The following is a 16,217-nucleotide window of genomic DNA, read 5'->3' as shown; positions in this document are numbered from 1 at the left end:
TCTAACTGTTGATTGCTTCTTTGGGTTTTTATAGGTAACCTGGTCATTGAAAATAAACCAACCCCTAGTTACACTCCCAATGTAGTGGTTGGGCAGACTCCACCAGGAACAAACCACGTCAGCAAAACTCCAGGACAAATCAATCTGGCCCAGCTTCGACTGCAGCACATGCAGCAGCAAGTGTATGCCCAAAAGCACCAGCAGCTGCAGCAGATGAGGATGGCCCAGCCATCCTCTGCATCCGTGCCCAGGCAGAGCAGCCCCCAAGTCCTGCAGCAGCAGGTGAGTCCTTTATGTGTTCTTATTTCACCTTCTTTCACTTTATTTCACCATAACACTGAGCTTTAAAATTGCCCTGTCAGATCTAAATTTACAAAGCAATTTATAAACTAAAATCTTCTGAGATTTGAGATACTTTAATGTGACAGCTCTTGGCTTTGCTTGATGTTATGTTGCTACTACTGTGGAAAGAGATGGGCTTCTTTTCTCTGTGTTAAAAGCACAAATTTTAAAAAACCCAAACCCTTGCAGCCTCCCAGGTTGATCAGCATGCAGACCATGCAGAGGGGTAACATGAACTGTGGGGCTTTCCAAGCACATCAGATGAGAATGGCTCAGAATGCTGCTCGTATACCAGGAATCCCACGCCACAATGGACCTCAATACTCCATGATGCAACCTCACCTTCAAAGACAAGTATATCCTGTGTACACGCTTCATTTGTGCCATTGTGCCAGCCTTTCATTCCAGTAGATGGTACCTCCAGCTGTAAATGTGTTTATCTGTCCCTCTGTAGCTCACAGCTACACACATTTATATGCTTCTTTTCCATGTTGCATTACTGTGCTGTCACAGTTTTGCTGAACGTAAGGAAATTCAAACCTTAGGGGTGGACATGAAATGAAATGAAATGTTTGTGTTGCAGTTTAGTTCTGGGAAGCAAAATGTTTCATTTTGCACTTTTCAGTGGCGTTCAGCTGAAAAGAACAAAAAATCAGAGGTTTATTAGAGAATAGTGAGGAGTAGTGAAGTTCAAAGTGATGTAATTGAGGGGTTTTGATTAAATTAGCTGCTGAAGTGTTTTTAAATTCACACCTGAAGCATTGATGCAGAGCTCTGCATGCCATTAAGAATAAAAATCCTTGACAATGCATGTTAATGTGACTGAAATATCAAAAGTGTCTTTATATTACTTGAAACAGTTAAAAAAAGAATTAGACATGTACACTCTAAAGCTATCTTTGGAGGATGTAGTCGCTTTAAGAAAACACCACTATATATGAAATAACTTGGTGGGAGAAGTGCTGTGTGTTTAGAATGGAGCCACGGGAAGTATTTTTTCCTTTCCAAGTGAAGAAGAGTGGCAGTTGCTCTGCCCTCAGTGCTGGCAGGTGCTGTGCTGGCTGTGCTTGGGTTGGGGTCTCTGGCAGGGCAGCGCCGCGGCGGGCGCCGCGCTGGCCCCGGGACCCAGCGCCGTGTCTGTGTCTCCCCAGCACTCCAACCCCGGCCACGCCGGGCCCTTCCCGGTGGTCTCCGTGCACAACACCACCATCAACCCCACCAGCCCCACCACGGCCACCATGGCCAGCGCCAACCGTGGCCCCACCAGCCCGTCCGTGTCGGCCATCGAGCTCATCCCGTCCGTCACCAACCCGGAGAACCTGCCCTCCCTGCCAGACATCCCCCCCATCCAGGTCAGTGCTGCTCCCTGCTCTCTGCTTCTCTGGTTGGGTACCAGGATTAGACCATGGAATGGTGTACTTAGCATTTAAAGTTGTAAAATTAAAATCTTCAGCCCCTCTCTTAGGCGTGAATGTGGTTTATCCGTGTAGGGCTGACCCGCTCCACCTGGTAACCTTCAGATTAATCAATATTTAATGTGTCCTCTAGTGCTGCAGTGCTGCTCCCTTCTCTCTGCTTCTCTTGTTGGGTACCAGGACTTGGCCATGGAATGGTGTACTTAGCATTTAAAGTTGTAGAATTAAAATCTTCAGCCCCTCTCTTAGGTGTGAATGTGGTTTATGCATGTAGGGTTGACCTGCTCCACGTGATAACCTTTAGATTAATCAATATTTAATGTATCCTCTAGTGCTGCTCCCTTCTCTGCTTTTGTGGTTGGGTACCAGGACTTGGCCATGGAGTAGTGTAATTAGCATTTAAAGTTGTAGAATTGAAATTTTCAGACCCTCTCTTAGGTGTGCAGGTGGTTTATCCGTGTAGGGCTGACCTGCTCCACTTGGTAACCTTCAGATTAGTAAATATTTAATGTAGTCTTGCAGTGCTGCTCCCTTCTCTCTGCTTCTCTGGTTGGGTACCAGGATTAGACCATGGAATGGTGAAATTGGCATTTAAAGTTGTAGAATTAAAATCTTCAGCCCCTCTCTTAGGTGTACAGGTGGTTTATCTGTGTAGGGCTGGCCTGCTCCACATGGTAAATTTTAGATTAATCAATATTTAATGTGTTCTCTAGTGCTGTAGTGCTGCTCCCTTCTCTGTTTTTTGTGGTTGGGCACCAGGACTTGGCCAGGGAATGGTGTAATTGCCAGATTGGTTCGTGTCTCACAAACGGGGTGGGACCCTGACTGGTTGCAGACTGAGGATTTATTGTCTGTATCATACAAGCAAAAAGCAACAGACATAGGGAAACAGCATCATCCATGCAAATCCAGATCAAAGACAGGATGGCAGCTTCTCCAAAGCCTTTTTCTACATATTATTTGAACAAATAGCATAAAAGAAAAGGTGCAAAGTCATTATACTCTAACCAATATGAGAAGGACCCACGTGGGTTTAACATTAAAAGGATTTCTGTGAACCTCAAACAATACACAATAATTCATTATTTAAGATTGAAAGTTCTTCTGTATTTTAAAGCATATATCTAGGACTTTTCACATCTTGAACTATCAATAAGTTCTTGTTCTTTCTTGCTTCTTATGACAGATATAAATATATTCATTTGGTTCTTAACTTCTTAGCTTCCCATGAGAAGGTTTTGAAATTTTCCAGCCTTTCTCAGATTTATGTCTACTTTCTGAGGCCTTTTTGCACTTTCTAGAGTCTTTTACCTTTTTATATTCCTACAGTAATTGGCATTTAAAGTTGTAGAATTAAAATCTTCAGCCCCTCTCTTAGGCATCCATGTGGTTTATCCATGCAGGGTTGACCTGCTCCACGTGGTGACCTTTAGATTAATCAATATTTAATGTAGTCCTGCTGCTCCCCTCAGCTGCTCTGCTTTTGTAGTTAGATACCAGGACTTGGCCATGGAGTGGTGTAATTAGCATTTAAAGTTGTAGAGTTAAAACTCATTTCACCTCTAAAATATTGCAAAAAAGTTGTTCAAACCCTGGGAGTAAAATGGGAATTACCCACTGCATGACTTCTGCAGAGTACTGGTTGTGTGGAGAGGATGAATCAAACTCTTCAAAGAACTCTAGTTAAGCTGGTGATTGAAACCCAGATGTCATGGGTCAGATGACTCCTTCTAGCCTTGTTAAAAATTAGAACCCAACCCTGGTCAGACCTGGGGTGTCCCCCTATGGAATGTTTGTGTTTTGCTTCCTGACCTGCCCCAGAAGGTTGCCACCTATGAGGAAGTAGAAGCCAATGCCAAGAAATATGTTATGGCTATAGCACAAACCTTAGAAGGACCTGATCCACCTGGTAACCTTTAGGTTACTCAATATTTAATGTGCCCTACAGTGAAAATAATTAATTAATTAATTAATCCCAAGTACTGTGTTCACTTCCTTTTTTCCACAAGACCACCTTGTGGAAGATATGAGCAGAATAATTAATGGTGATGTATTTTGAGTGTCCTGAATGGTGATTTATTCAGGGTTAAAGCTGCCTGGAGTTTCTCTTCAATGTTCCTAGAAGGAAGCACAGAGGGGACATGTCCCATTGTCCCACAGAGAGGGGGGACACAAGCTGAGGTAGATTTTGAAGCTCATTTGGAGAGGTGAAAAGCACAATGGAATGTACATGTGGAGGCAAAGAAAGTAGAAGGAATGTGTTTTATTTGGGAGGGGAGGAGGATGATGGCTTCATCCTGAGAACAGGACCTTTGCATTGAAATGCCCACGTAAAACCCAGGAGATTTGGTTACCATACAGGAAACAAAATAAATTTCATCCAAGATGGTCTGCTGGAACACCAGCTGCAACTTTGCAACTCTGAAATGTTCAGGGCTGGTGTGTTCAGTGTTCTCAGGAGGCTGCAGGTCATTTTTATTGTGAGAATGGTGGGGAAGGAGGAATACCATCTCAGTGTGAGCAAGCTGCAGTCCTGAAGCTTTGAACAAAGCATTACCATGCAACTTCCAGGTGCACTGAAAATGCAGAATTCTGTTGAGATACTCTTCTTTTTGTACCTGTTCATGTAATAGCTGTTATGGATTTTAGTTGGATTTAGTGGATAGAAGTGTTAGTCCTTCAAGCTGCTGGCACAGTCATTAGAACCCCCTTGGGAATGCAGTGTGTTTCAAACACATTATTGCATTTTACACATTTAACATATTTAAGCAGTTAAAGTGACAGAGTCCCTGTTTCCTTGAGTTTAACAAGTACTAAAATCTGTTTGAAAAGTGAGTGGGAGATTTCCCATCATGTAAAGGAAAGACAAGATTATGGCCTCCCTTAATATCTTAATTATGGAATAACTTCTACAGCCTCAGAAATCATGACTAACACAACACCATGAGTGTGACTGACACACTGAGCAGCTGGCAGCCAGAAAGTTTGCAGTGACCTTGTGTAAGTGCAGCCCAGGATCATATTGGAAAAAAAATCTCAAATTTAGGAGCTGTTGAAAAACGTCACTTGAAGTTTCTGATTTGAAAGCCTGGTTTCTCCATTAAACTGATAAAAATATTTGCTGATGTCCTGAATCCTTGAAGGGAGAGGGAACAATTCCAATAAAGATAGTGATCACAGTTTAAAGGTGTGAATGAGACCTCTCTGATTCAGATTTTTGTTTTTCCTCCTCAGCTGGAAGATGCTGGTTCCAGTAGTTTAGATAATCTGCTAAGTCGATACATCACAGGCAGCCACCTCCCCCCACAGCCTACGAGCACCATGAATCCCTCCCCAGGACCTTCAGCTTTGTCTCCAGGGTCATCAGGTAAATCTGATGGGTTTTTCTACAGCTTCCAGAAAGTGATGAGTATTTTCTGGTATTTAAGTGGAAAAAAAATTGCCTAACATTTCCTGCCAAAAGGGAAATTACGTTTTGTTTAAAATTTGTTTTGCTCAGAAATAGATTCTTACAGAAATCTAAATTTTACCCTCCTTTAGAGATGTCTTTCTAATAACAAACTGCCAGCACATGGATGTAGTATTCTAGATACTTATATTTATATATATGTGTGTATATTTATATATATCCATATAGAGACATTGTTAGGGTCATTCTGAGTGTAATTAATGGTAGAGCTTTTCTTATGCACGTGAACAAATTAAGTCACCAGTACCTAACACTGAATTATTTAAACATTGAAAATGCCTGTTTTTATAAGTAAGAAGATTATTTCAGTCAATAGGAAAAAATCCTTCCTTGTGAGGGTGAGAGGCCCTGGCACAGGTGCCCAGAGCAGCTGGGGCTGCCCCTGGATCCTGGAAGTGTCCAAGGCCAGGCTGGACAGGGCTTGGAACACCCTGGGACAGTGGAAAGTTCCCCTGCTTGTGGCAGGGGGTGGGGCTGGATGGGCTTTAAGGTCTCTTCTAACCCAAACCATTCTGGGACTTGATGTTTCTCTTGCTTTTCTCTACAAGACTTGCAAGATCCTGTAAATGAATGGCTGTAGCAGTGGGGCTCTCCAAACCTGCATGCAAACCATGCAGAGGCTGCTTTTTTACTTTATCGGTTCTCAGAGCATTAAAGTTGAGGATGTAATAGTCTGAAGGCATTAGCACTGCTTGGATTAGGTGAAATAATTATTGGAACTCTTAAGAAGTGTGTGTTGTCACTTTTTATTTAATGTGATGTGTTAGATTTGTTGTGATCAAAAGACTGAGAGAACAGCTGGCTTAGGTGATTTAGTAATTTGGGATAATCCTGCAGCATTTCTGGGGTTTCTCAGCACTTGTCAGTGAATGCAAACTTGTCCCAAATCACCTTCTGTGCTGCTTCTTTGCAGGTTTATCCAACTCCCACACTCCTGTGAGGCCCCCCAGCACCTCCAGCACAGGCAGCAGAGGAAGGTGAGTGTCGCATTGACCCTGGCAGGTTAAAAAAATCAGACATGAATAATTTCAAAAAAGAATTGGCAATTGGCAAACTGTGCTTTGTCATAACTGTGGCCAAGGAATGGAAGAATGCTTACATGAAGATTTATATTTTTAATTTTTCCCCCTGCACTATGATTCTCCTGTGTCTTGTAAACTGGAGTTATTGTAAATGTGCTGATTTGCAACATTTACAACATTTACAATGTGCTGACCCTTTGCCTTTTTTTGGGACACGGTTACCTGAATTTCTTTGCCCTGTTGATTTATCCTCTTTTTTACCTTGTGCTGGTGTCTTTGCAGCTGTGGCTCCTCGGGCAGGACTGCTGACAAAACTGGCATTGGCTTCAAGGCTGACCAAGTGAAAGTAAAGCAAGAGCCAGGCACAGAGGAAGAGATCTGCAGTTTCTCAGGAACAGTAAAGCAGGAAAAAACAGAGGATGGCAGAAGGAGTGCTTGCATGGTAAAGTTAGTTTATGCTCAGTGTTTTCCTGGCAGCATGTTTAAGAATTTGGAAAGGGGGGAAAAAAAAGGCATTTTTACTCTAAAGCTTCATTCTAAGAGGTATTTTCTCCCTGGTAATGCTCTGTCAGGCACAGAGTGGCCTGTAATGTAAATTTTATCTTTAATGATTAAAATTAAGTGTAATAGAGTGTATTTGCTGCTTTTAATCCCTAATTAATAAAAGCTCTGAGTCATCCATTGATAGTGGGCATTCCCACATGGGTAATTGCATTCAGAAAACCTCCAGTCAGAAGTTTTTAGACCAAAGTATAAATCAAATAATTAGCAAATGAATATTTTTCACTATGCTTGATTGAACAGGGTTGTGTACAGGGAGCAGGGTGGTGGAGTTGAGGATTTCTCCTAATGACAATGAAGTTGTTATTAACAGCTTTTAATGACTTAGTGTGTTTGGCTTGTTGTAACATTTCTCTTGTTGTATATCAGAAGAAATGAGAGTGTCCTTCAAAGAAAGAATATGTGAAAAAGCAGTTTTCAATACTGTGTGCAACTCAGCTCTTCCTCATGATTTCCCATGGTTTTTGGGATATGAGCATGGTACCTTTGAATGGTGGGAGGCTTTTGAATTCCACCACCACGGGCAGAAAGATGCAGCAGCAAAATCAACTCTGATTTTCCACGTGCTGCTTTCATTCCAGCTCAGCAGCCCCGAGAGCAGCTTGACACCACCACTGTCTACTAACTTACACCTGGAGAGTGAACTGGAAGCTTTTGGAAGCCTGGAAAACCACGTGAAGACAGAGCCAGGAGATCTGAGCGAGAGCTGCAAGCAGTCTGGGCACAGCCTGGTGAACGGGAAATCGCCCGTGCGGAGCCTCATGCACCGCTCGGCCCGAGCAGCAGGAGAGGGCAACAACAAGGATGACGACCCCAACGAGGACTGGTGTGCTGTGTGCCAGAATGGGGGGGACCTGCTGTGCTGTGAGAAGTGCCCCAAGGTGTTCCACCTCACCTGCCACGTCCCCACGCTCCTCAGCTTCCCCAGGTACCAGCTGCGGCGCTGCGGCGTGGGCTGAGATTGAGCAGAACCCAAAGTGGTGCTTCCTCCAAAATCAGCTTGTTCTGGGTGGTTTCTTCTACTACAGAAAGACGACATTTCTAAGGCCTTGCCTGAGCTGTTGTGTAGCTGATCAGTGTTTATCTGATAACAGAATCCCGTTCTGCTTCTCTGTTTCTGTAAAGTCTCACTGTGTGATTCTGTTGTGTGAAGTTCATTTTAAGGCAAGGTGAGAAGGGTGTACTCTTCTCAAGGTGGGAAGGGTCTACTCTGTAAAGTATATAAAGTTTATACTTTTTATAAAGCATTAAAGCATCATATCAGGGCAGGAAAAATAGCCTTGACTGGCAGAATTACTGTGAGCATTAAGGGTCATTCCTTAGCTTTGGGTGTCCAGGTCTTTACTGCAGTAGAATGTGAATCTGTAAGAGTGAGTAAAAACTATTTCTAGTCATCCCTGATGAGAATTTATCCCTGGATGTCTGGAATAACTGTGTTTTTCTCTTTAGTGGAGAGTGGATATGTACATTCTGCAGAGACCTGAGCAAACCTGAAGTGGAATATGATTGTGACAATTCCCAGCACAGCAAGAAGGGCAAGACAGCACAAGGCCTGAGTCCCGTGGACCAAAGGGTGAGTGCCAAACCTGCAGGAATCTGCTTCCCAGAAATCCTCCCATCAGCTGCTCTCCACTGACTGGAGATAGCTTTGCTTTGGCTGAAGCAAATTAAATGTAGCTATGGCTTTGCAAAACAACCCAAAATGATTAATGAGATTTTTCCTGCTGTGGCCACATCTCTAGCTGTTGGTGACTGTGGGAGTGCCCCAGTGCCTTGGGACTGTAATCACTGAGGAGCTAAAATTCAGCATGAGCACAAATTCTGCATTTAAATGTATCATTTTACATGTACTTGATTAAAAGTCACCTTCATAAAATATTTTTGTGAATTTGGTGTGTTAAGTGCATTCTGTGAGAGGTGCTGGGATCCAGGTGCATTCTTGGGGAATTTTAATTACCTTGACAATCAGAATTATTTTTAGCTTTATCAATCAGCCTCTGTGTAGTGTTAAGAGTATTATCAAATCAAATTCCCCTAAAGGTATTACAAGCAGAGCAAGGAAAAAGATTTCAACAAGGAATTTATAGAAACACTCTGGCTCTGCTTTCAGAAGAGAAGAGTCTGCAGCTCAGTCCTTTCCTGTTACGTGTGGTTGTGATTGCACAAAAGCAGTAAAAGTGGTTGTAGTTGGTATTTTATTTTTAAATTTGCAGTATATTAGTGTGTCTCTCCATGCTTGACTTCAGCCCTAGGCTTTTGGTTAGGAGGGAGAAAACAAAGAGGAAATTTGTGAACAGTAAATGGGGTTTTGCCTCTCCTAAGAACTTTACCTTTTTTAATGAAGTTGAGGGGGTTGCATTTAAATTTTCTAGTACTAATCTGTTAAAGTACAAACCTGTTTAAAGTAGGGAGGTATGAATTTCTGGGCTAGGGATAAATTAAGACTATTAATCTGACCCTGTTTATTTCTTTACAAGAAATGTGAACGCCTCCTGCTTTACCTGTACTGCCACGAGCTGAGCATTGAGTTCCAAGAGCCAGTCCCAGCCTCGGTGAGTCTCCTGAAAAACAGCTGGGGATTTCTGTTTGTGGAACAGCCCTGAGAGTCTGGAGCTGAATTTGGGAAGGAACTGCCTGCTTTCACCAGGATCAGTCTAAAAGTTCTGGCAGTCATCCAGCACTTCATGGGTCTGAGAGGGAGAGCAGCTGATTCTGGAGCTGCTCCTGGCTGATGTTTCACGCCCAGTCTCAAAACCAGATACTTAAAAATGCTTCCAATTAGCAGTTATTGAATGGAACAAGATGTCTCAGGCTACCCATGAAACTCAAAATGCTTTAGGAGGGCTTTTTGTTGCTTTTTGGACAAACTTTTGAATGAGAGGAGAAAATAAACTGCTTTGACTCTTGTGGTTTCAGCTGTAAAAGAAATAACTGTAATGAAAAGCTTTGCTGTGCTGTGAGAGGCTAGGAAGACTGAAGGTTAGGAAGAATCCCAGAGTGGTTTGGGTTGGAAAGGACCTTAAAGCCCATCCAGTTTCACCCCTACCAGGGCCAGGGACCTTCCCCTGTCCCAGGTTGCTCCAAGCCCCATCAGCCTGGCCTGGGACAGTTCCAAGGATCCAGGGGCAGCCCCAGCTGCTCTGGGCACCTGTGCCAGGGCCTGCCCACCCTCACAGGGAAGAATTTCTCCCCAATATCCAATCTAAATCTACCCCCCTTCGATTTCAAACCAATCCCCCTTGTCCTGTCACTCCATGCTCTTATAAAGAACTTTTTAAACAGTTTGAGGAAAGGAAATTGTTCTGCTTTGCTGAACAAGGCTGAAATGAGATAAGGGATTGACACCTCCAGTGCAGAGATTCAGCTGTGAGCTCTGTAGCCATTCAGTGATAAATCACTGTTGGATTTTTCCAGATACCAAACTACTATAAAATCATAAAGAAACCAATGGATTTATCCACGGTGAAGAAGAAACTGCAGAAGAAGCATTCCCAACACTACCAGACCCCCGAGGACTTCGTGGCTGATGTCCGATTGATCTTCAAGAACTGTGAAAGGTTTAATGAAGTATGTTAACTTCCAATCTGAGCACCATTTGTCCTTTTAAATGAAGATTATTTCAACCTGGTTGTGCAGCTTCTCCCATGAACAGCTCTGCTTCCAGCTTAATTTTGCTTTTGGAGCAGATGCTGAATCAGACACTTAAAAATCAAACAAAACCCAAGGCAATTGCAGAATAACTTTTCATTTTTAGTTCAATTGGGAGAGCAGGGGGAACCTCTAAAATGCATTCATTGGTGTCTGTGAGTGAGGAGCAGGGTGACCTGGTTACTGTGCATCAGATTGATTGTAGAAGTGCTTCAGGAAGTGCAATAAAAACAACCAGAGTCCTTGAAAGTGTCTCAAGCTGCCCAGGTAATTGTTTTACACTCATGGAACATGGTGGAATCCATGGAGAAGCTTCCTCTACTGAGGAGAAATCTGCCTTTCTGAAGTTATTCTGGTTTTAGTACCTCACACAAATGAATCCAAGAAAGCTTTGTGGCCATTGTGGCTCTTATTTAACCTTCCTGCTTGAACTCCTTGGTGGTTGGGCTCTCTGAATAATCAGTTTTCAGTGGATAATGTGGGTATGGAGTCATGTTTCTTATTCATTTTGCAATGATCCCATCTGATAATGAAATACCCCTTACACCTGAAATGTGACTTGGGGAGATAAATGACCTGAATGTTACTGCTAGTGGAACAATGGAAAAAAATAATCTGAATATTTAAAAAAAAAAAAAAAAAAAAAAAAGGTGATACTGTGCTGAAACTGAGTAGGAGCTAAGGGGGTTCCTAATCTTTGAGATGCTTTAAAGCAAGGATGACAAAAGGCATCACAGGGAATGGCTTTCTTCTAACCTTAAAATGCAGAAAGCAGCCAATATTTCTTATTTCTCTTCAAAATGTAACCTGGACTTGCAGTGTTTGGGCTGCATTTCTGGCCCCATGCAGAAGGAAACTGAAGGAACTTCACAAAGCTGCAATTAAAACCTCCTTAGGAAAAATCAGAGTCAATGATGTGATGCTGGAACTGCTCACAAGCAGTCCAGGAGTCCCAGTTCTGGGACTCTGACAGCCCTGACTCCTTTATGTCCCTGCATTAGGGGAGGTTCACGAGGTAATTTAATTATGTGAATTTCTCAATCAGGGGAGTTAATGAAGCATCCACTCTAGAGGAAAACATGCTGCAGCTCTCAGAGACCAGAGTACAACAAGGGAGGAAGGACTGAGAGATGTGCTGATTTTTTCCTTACTTTTTTTAAAAAGGAAAAAAAAAAAAAAAAAAGTGTTTCAGCTTGCCTGGCTCATGGCAAAAGTTGAGTCACTCTGACCTCTCACAGCAGCACCATGTCGAGTGCCTCTAAGCCAAAGCAGATTTCCAAAGCAGAAATCCAGTGGGGTAATCCCCAGGAAATCTCCTGGAGCTCTTCCCTCCAAAGGAGACTTTCCCACAATCCTGTCCAGGCAACTCCAGTTTACTGTGAGGAAAGCAGTGATGAGTAGAAAATGGCTGGGAGCCACTTGTACAAAAGTTGTGTGTTCTGTTGAAGGTTTATTTACCACCTAAGACTGTTTTAAACCTGCTGCCTAAGTTTGGGAACTAAAGCTAACAAACCATAACAAACTGTGTTGTTGTTATGGCTGACTTTAGTCATCCAATCCTGTGCGATCTCGTAACTTTAGAAAGGATTATAATTTCATTTTTTTTGACTCTGGTATCCTTTTTAGATGATGAAAGTTGTTCAAGTTTATGCAGAAACACAAGAGATTAATTTGAAGGTAAGCGTTTCAGACCATGCACACTTGGTGAAGGGATGTGCATTTCCAACAGGTGAATATTCCTGTCTTCTTTCATCCACAGGCTGATTCAGAAGTAGCACAGGCAGGGAAGGCAGTTGCATTGTACTTTGAAGATAAACTTACAGAGATCTACTCAGACAGGACCTTCCAGCCTTTGCCTGAATTTGAGCAGGAAGAGGATGATGGTGAAATAACTGAGGACTCCGATGAAGATTTTATACAACCACGTAGAAAACGCCTAAAATCAGATGAGAGACCAGTGCATATAAAGTAATCTAATGATATGGACCTAAAATTTATTGTAAAAACTGTTATTTAAGTGTTCCTGGAATATTATCATGCCTACAGTGGCCATCTTGCAGAAGCTGATAGCTTTTTAAACAGTATTAGATAACAAAAAACACTTGTACAGAAAAACATTCGCATCAAAAGGGGAAAAAACCTGTATTGTAAATTTTTGGTGGTTTGTATTTTTTTTTCCTTGATTACTTGCTATATTCTTTCTTTTCCTGATGGAGGGGACACACTCATCCTGGTCTCACAGACAGAGGTGGAGGAATGTCGAAGAGAAGCAGATTTGATAGGAGATGTTCCATGTACAGATAAAACTGTAGTGACATGACCTGCAGGACTGGACCCACTCAGTGACTGTGTCCTGCGTTACACTGCAGTGTAAACTGTGAGCAGAGCTCCTGAAATCCCCTCTGTGTCCACTCAAGTGTGTGTTGGTCGTTGCTTTGATCATCCCATTGAAGCAGGACTGTGAATAAGTGATCTTCTGTGTCCATCCAACTGTTGACATTTTGCTTTCTTTACTCCATTTTATGTAGAGCAAAAGGAAGAAGAAAGAAAAATCATTAAACTGTTCTGAATGGGCGAATGCAGGAATGTGAGGCAGATGAAAGGCTAAGCTGGTGGCTCCAATCCCTTTCAGTAGGACAAGGTGTATTTATTAACTCCTGTACCCAGAACATTTTAATGGCATCCATGGCAGAAGTCTCAGCGTTGTCATCTGTCCCTGACCCCCTGACGAGGCAGAATGTTCTCTCCAGTATTCATTCTCTACTTTTCTGTACTTAAAATATAGACTGAAGAGGTAATAACTGGTTGGGGTGTTTTTCCAGTCTTCCTAAATATCAGTTTCTAATAGACCACTCGGCAAACAATAACCTATTAACTACCAAATGTGTAAAATTTCCTGTATTCACTTTGTCTTATTTGTAAATAGTGAATTGAGATTTCTTGCAGGTCAGCAACATTTGCTGAACTGTTTTTAAGCTAATATGTATTCTTATTGATTGTTCCTATCAAGAAAAGATTTGTAATATATGCTATTTCTAACATTGCATTCATTTTGAGGTTCTGTCTTATTTTTCTTAGAGTACTTCTCAGAACTTTCTTCAGAAGCAGCTTGTGAGGGAAATGTGCAGGAAGATTGGAATCAGTCTGAGTTTGGGTTGCCTGTCCATCCATTGAACAAAGCACTTGCACAGGGTTTTTGGCCTTGAGTGGTTTCTGGTCCAAGAGTGAGAACAGAACAAATTCCCCATTTCCTCAGTAGCCCCTGGGGCACCTCTGCAGTGCCTTCCCTTGCACTGCCTCCATCCCAGCATTCCTGGTTAGAAATCATGGAATCACAAGGAGCTACAGCTCCAGGAGTTTTCTTTACTGACATGACTCAGTACTAGAAATAAATACAATTTCTGGCCTTCATATTGATCTCTTTAAAGGAAGTTGAAGAATTCATGTAACCAATGAGCTCAAGATGGCAGATTGTGAATTTGCCATCATTTGTGTGGATCCAGCAGTTCTGTGGGAGATCCCTGAGGGTTTGGTGTGCTCAGCACAGCCATTCCTGTGGCATTGTACATGCTTTACCATCATGGTAAAGAGAAATATTTTAGCACAATATCAAATTGAAAAATGCTCTCAGCAGTTTTTATGCAAATCACTGCAGATTTGGTTTCTTTTATAAGAACCAGGTCTGTGTACCTTGGGATTCTCTCTCTTGCAATAAATGAGGGGACTGAAGATGTTGTTAACTTCCAGCTCACTTCTTTACTCAAATGTTACACTTCAAACTCAAACTGGTTGTTTTTTTTAATTTCTTAGACATTAACAGTGCTGGTTTAAGTTTATTTTTTACCAGTTTGTATGTGAAAGGAAAAGGAATTCCACTTCAACATATTAAATTGACAAAGAGCAACAACTTTGCCTGTGGAAAAGCTGATGTGTGAATAGGACACTGGTAGTGACAAGGGATCATTTCATGGCTCTGTGTATTGCCTATTTATGCATTTCTAGTTTCTCGGCTTCATTTTGCAAAAGGAATATTATTAAAATTACCATGAAAATAAGATCCTGTGAGCTCTCTTCACTCGGGCCTCCTGTTTTTTGTGGAACTTCTGACACCTTCAGGCCTCACCTTTTGTGCTCTTCCCTGGGCAGCAGCTGGGGATTGGATCCTGCAGAGACCCTGGGGATGAGCCAGAGCACGGGATGGGTGTGGGGGATCCTAGGGAGAGCTCAGGGGATCCCAAATGGGGCCCAGGGGATCCCAGCACTGGACAGGAGAATCTCAGATGCAGCTCAGGGGGGTCCCAGATGAATCTCGGGCGATCCCAGATGGAGTCCAAGATGCCAGCAGAGCTCAGGGGATCCCAGCATAGGAAAGGGGATCCTAGGTGGATCTCAGGGGATCCCAGATGGATCTCAGAGGATCCCAGCAGAGCTCAGAAGGATCCAAGATGGATCTCAGGGGATCCCAGGTGTAGCACAGTGGGAAGGACTCACCTCAAACCCTCCAGGGAGGCTCGTGCTCCCCAGCTGCTGCAGGACCAGGACCCTCTGCTCCCCACCCAGACCCCAGAGCAGTTCCAGAGGTTTGGGACAGCCTTTCCTTTGAGGTGGCCTCTCCAACACTTCACTCCAGGTGGAGAACTTGGCCAGCTCATGCTCAGCATCCTCTGCACACAGGAGTGCAGCTGAGCTGGACCTTGCTGAGCCTGAGTTCTTCCCTTGCTCAGAGCCCAGTGACCCTCCAGAGCTGCTCTTCCCATCCATCCCCCAGTGCTCAGTAGGATTATGTGGAATTTTGAATGTCTGCAAGAAATCTCAAGTGTTTCTTTGATACAAGGAAACAAAACATTCTCTTACTCTTCTTCCCCTTCATTTTTGAACTCCCAAAGCAGCAATTCAGTGATTGTTTTGAAAGCAGCAAAGTTCTGTTTGAAATTATTTGAAAGGGTGGATAAACCTTCCCTGATCCTGTAGTCTGGGTGTTCATCACAGAACTGGGAAGGGTTTGTTCAGTGGAAACAATTTTTGGTGCCTCACTGTAACTCATTAGAGGGTTTCTATTAATGAGCCACATTAATTCTCTGGGCATCTCTGTGCCAGCTGCTGGGTGTGCCGTGTGTGAGTGACTTTACCTGGGGAATCAGAGTTCACATCAGGAAATCCTGTGAAATTGTGATCCCACGGGGTGGCAGGAGGAATCTGGCACTTGGTGCAACTCTGCTCTCATTTAAAATACTCCCAAAAATGTGTGTCTCCATTTTGGCTGGGAATTATTGTTGCCATTGAAGTTTTAAGTTAATCCAAAGAAGGAAAAGGCAATTTGAAATGAGTGCAAAATGCTCAGGGTGAGCTGTCCTGCCACGAATTCCTGGTGATGAGAGGAAATTCAACAGCTAAATGGGCTCAGGGCTTTTATTTAGCTGTGCCCTGGAATTAAGTGGCCTAGAGCAGAGTAAGGCAGAGCTACTCTCCAAAAAAAGGGGATTTCCCCAACTTCTGCAAACAGAAATGCTCAGTGAAGTGTGGAGAGGTTGTTCCTCTGTGTGGGATGTCACTGTGACACTTCACTGTGACATTCTTTATGCTGGATCAAACATTTGAAGCTACCGGAAAAGTCCCTAAAATGAGCCCAAAATTCTGTTTTATCACCTGATTTTGGATGACCTGGAAAAGTTTAAGTTATTGCAGCAGTGTTTTGAATCTGTGTGTGTGGTGTGCTGGGAATTGGCTTTTCCCAGCTGGCTTTTCCTTGTTTTTCTCACT

At 42.9% G+C, this 16,217-nt stretch overlaps 1 protein-coding gene across 2 annotated transcripts in view; it reads left to right on the top strand.

The window, feature by feature from the left end:
* The window catches only part of TRIM33 (tripartite motif containing 33), a 40,417-nt gene extending 25,905 nt beyond the window's left edge, over positions 1–14,512 (top strand). Inside the window, exons 9-20 of one of the 2 annotated variants that reach the window (XM_031506945.3) lie at positions 35–282; positions 532–696; positions 1,494–1,694; positions 4,992–5,124; positions 6,140–6,203; positions 6,531–6,690; positions 7,391–7,737; positions 8,259–8,382; positions 9,287–9,361; positions 10,224–10,376; positions 12,084–12,134; positions 12,217–14,512. In XM_031506945.3, coding sequence (XP_031362805.1) covers positions 35–282; positions 532–696; positions 1,494–1,694; positions 4,992–5,124; positions 6,140–6,203; positions 6,531–6,690; positions 7,391–7,737; positions 8,259–8,382; positions 9,287–9,361; positions 10,224–10,376; positions 12,084–12,134; positions 12,217–12,429 — 1,934 coding nt within the window. In that variant the 3' untranslated portion in view covers positions 12,430–14,512. The remainder of the gene's footprint in view (positions 1–34; positions 283–531; positions 697–1,493; positions 1,695–4,991; positions 5,125–6,139; positions 6,204–6,530; positions 6,691–7,390; positions 7,738–8,258; positions 8,383–9,286; positions 9,362–10,223; positions 10,377–12,083; positions 12,135–12,216) is intronic. The other variant, XM_085561376.1, reaches the window with a different exon arrangement.
* Positions 14,513–16,217: the final 1,705 nt, after the last annotated feature.

The sequence above is a fragment of the Lonchura striata genome, chromosome 26 (genome assembly GCF_050655825.1).
Source record: "Lonchura striata isolate lonStrDom1 chromosome 26, ASM5065582v1, whole genome shotgun sequence".
NCBI classification, from domain to species: domain Eukaryota; kingdom Metazoa; phylum Chordata; class Aves; order Passeriformes; family Estrildidae; genus Lonchura; species Lonchura striata.
Note: the sequence above shows the minus strand (reverse complement) of the source record. Positions and strands in the feature narration are given on the sequence as shown.